Source organism: Vitis riparia, chromosome 4 (assembly GCF_004353265.1).
Source record: "Vitis riparia cultivar Riparia Gloire de Montpellier isolate 1030 chromosome 4, EGFV_Vit.rip_1.0, whole genome shotgun sequence".
Classification (NCBI taxonomy): Eukaryota; Viridiplantae; Streptophyta; class Magnoliopsida; order Vitales; family Vitaceae; genus Vitis; species Vitis riparia.
In genome coordinates this window covers 22,740,221-22,743,042 of record NC_048434.1, presented here as the reverse complement: position 1 = coordinate 22,743,042, position 2,822 = coordinate 22,740,221, and the positions used below count along the sequence as shown (strand labels likewise).

The 2,822-nt window shown below is 37.2% G+C and overlaps 1 protein-coding gene across 1 annotated transcript; it reads right to left on the bottom strand.

Moving 5' to 3' along the window:
• Positions 1–388: 388 nt before the first annotated feature.
• On the bottom strand, positions 389–1,679 carry LOC117912123 (protein PHR1-LIKE 3-like). Its single transcript, XM_034826600.1, has 4 exons — positions 1,600–1,679; positions 1,420–1,477; positions 796–856; positions 389–609 (listed from the first exon to the last, which is right to left on the bottom strand). Exons 1-4 carry the CDS (start codon positions 1,654–1,656, stop codon positions 450–452), a joined length of 336 nt encoding a protein of 111 aa, XP_034682491.1. The 5' UTR covers positions 1,657–1,679; the 3' UTR covers positions 389–449.
• Between the last annotated feature and the right edge of the window lie 1,143 nt (positions 1,680–2,822).

Genomic DNA, 2,822 nt, shown 5'->3' with positions numbered 1-2,822 from the left:
CACATGGCTGCCGATCCATTCATCCCTCATCAACCATGTGCCATTGAACAACTCACCCCCACCATTCATCCCTGCATCCAACATGTGCCATTGAACAACTCACCCCCACCACAACCCCCATGCACCTCATTTGCCTTTATTTTCCACAGACCTCATGGGTTCCAGCCTCTGGATCATGTTCTGACCAACAAGCTACAGTATCCTAGAGATTTACAAGTGCATCTCTGAGTTCAAAACAGTGATTCGTTTCTGAATCATCTGAGTCCTCAAATTATTGAGACCTTATCCGTATCCTAACGGGCAGGACCAGGCTAGGCCAAGGCTTCCAACCTTGCAACCCTCAAGAATCTGAAAAGAAAGAAAGAAAGAGAAAAGAAGAAAAAAAATCTCTATTTTAAACTATAATTCTTTTCGATAACCACTCTAATAATTCAGTCATCTAGTTCCTCCTATGGAGACTCAATATTGACCCCAGGGAGGTTGACGGTTGCCATGGCAATGTCTGTATCATCATCCCCTTTATCATCCAAATTCAAATATACAATTGCAGGGTCAACCTCCGAGTCATGCACAATTTTATTCTTCCCTTCCTCTTCACTTTTGTGAACCCTGTAAACGGCAAAGACCCCATCACCAAAAATAAAAAATAAAAATGAAGGGAAAGAAAGAAGAAAGCAAGCAAACAAAGAAACAGAAAAAATGTGTCAAGTTAGCTAGCTGTAGCATGGTCGCACAGAGTATAGAAAATGAAAGCTGCAGTGTTCATTCATGATAAAAGATGGTGGATGTTCTTACTCATTCTTATCTTCTGGGAGTGAGGATGACGAAGTTCCTCCTTTTTTGCGTTGTTTCTCCGCTGTGATAGTCATTTTGTAGCATAGAGAAAAAGAAGGTAAGTTTCAACATGAAAAAGAGAAAAAAACTTGTATGATAATGCTGCAGAAACTTCAAAATTTATAGCAGTTCAATTTTCTTGGAAATTGGTTTAACTTTGTTAAAAGTTTTGGAAACTTATAATTAGAAGGGACAAAATTAAAGATAAACGATATTAGGTGAAGGTAGGGAGAAACGACATGATAATGTTCGATTCAATGAAGGAAATGTTCCAAGATAGAGCTGAGTGGCGCGGCCCACAGGGACTCATCTAGCCAAACCAAAATAGTTGAGATGTAGACAATTGCTATCGTGCTTACCACAATTTGCCAAGACAATAGCTAGTTACCATAAATTTTACTTCTCCAACCTCTTTTGTCATCTTGCTTCCGAGTACAATTATTTCACAACATTGAAAATGAAGCCTTATAACCTTCCTTCATATGATGACAAACTTCGCTAGCAAGGTTTTCAGTAAGTACATATGCAACATTATAAGGTCAAATTCGCAGGCATGAAGAGAAGATGCATTAAACAAAATCCTACCTTGTTGGGATGTCCTTCTAGTTGCCTCCTTTACTGAAAGCATTCTCATCCTATACTTCTGTAAAACACCAATAAACATCCTTCAGTAATTGGAAATGGCGGTTTCACTATTACTTGAATTACACTGAATAGTTTGTGTTAAGCATCTAAATAAAATTAAATGTTAAATGATGGAAGTACCTGCAAATGGCTCTTCAAGTGGTAAAGAGTCAATCCCCTTACAGCCATTATCTTCATGATAGCCTTGGGGGTGGCTTCTGAAAGTAGAGTGCACAACAAGAGATGTATTAATTGATATACTTGTCCAAATTTAGTAAATGGAATGAGGTGCATTGACATATTATAAGCAAATGACTTGAAACAAATTATACTAATCACAAAACAGTCAAGCCTATTTGTTACTGAGAAATATCCTGTAATGAGGAGAGAAATAAGATAGATCAGGTATAAAATCATTCCAAATAAGGCATAGGCTCAGACAATGATCAAATGAATAACTATATATATATATATATATATATATATATAAAACCAAAACAGATCAAGGTTGAAATATATCAGATCAGATGAGGATATATCCAATGGTGAAGGTGAACTGGAAAACTGAATAATTAAGTACACGGAACTAGTGCTGCAGTTATCACCCAGGCCTCTCCAGATAAAGCAAATCCAACTTGGCCTCCTAAATATAGTTAAGAAGTTTCCTCAATTCCAGTTTTTTCCTTTCTAGTTTCTTGTTTATAATAAGATCCATTTCTTTTTCTGGTTTCATAACTTGCAAGCCTATTAATTAACTCTATATTCATCACAGATTCTACTCAACTAAGCCTAATCCCACTATGCTGCTCTACATGACTATGCAGGGTCAGCCTTTTATATCTTTTCCCACTGCCACAGCTAACATCCCTTGGTCTTCCTCCATCCTTGCAACACTTATACTTAAGGTAGATAACTCCTCAAGTAGGACAGTTATTGGTCTTCAATACCCAAGGAAAAACCATTGGCCAACCTACTTGGATCTTCGCCCCAATTGGTACTGCCTCTACCATCCCATTAGTGCATTCTTCTCTAATTATGTTATTTCTAATCTTACTACTCATCTCAATCTCCTTTGTCATGTGTAACTCTTAAATAACCACAAAGGGGAGGGCATATCCAGATTACTATGTAACATGATCTATGAGAACTTCTAATGCTAAAAAAGGGAACATAGTGATTCAGGCAAAAAAAGGATGCCTCTAGAGAAAAACAAACTATCACCAGCTAAATGCAAAGGAAAATACCAGAAATAGCGACAAAACCTAAAAATCAATAGAACGAAAATACAAATACTGAATGCGACAAATCTCAAAGGCGACAAATACTAAAGGCGAATACAAACACGAGCCACACACGTATATCAG

Coding starts and splice junctions, on each gene's coding strand:
- LOC117912123 (XM_034826600.1), bottom strand. CDS start 1,656: ATGAAGATAATGGCTGTAAGGGGATTGACTCTTTACCACTTGAAGAGC. Junction 857..1,419: donor TAGAAGGACATCCCAACAAG/GTAGGATTTTGT, acceptor TGACTATCACAG/CGGAGAAACAACGCAAAAAA. Junction 610..795: donor CTCCCAGAAGATAAGAATGA/GTAAGAACATCC, acceptor TGCCGTTTACAG/GGTTCACAAAAGTGAAGAGG.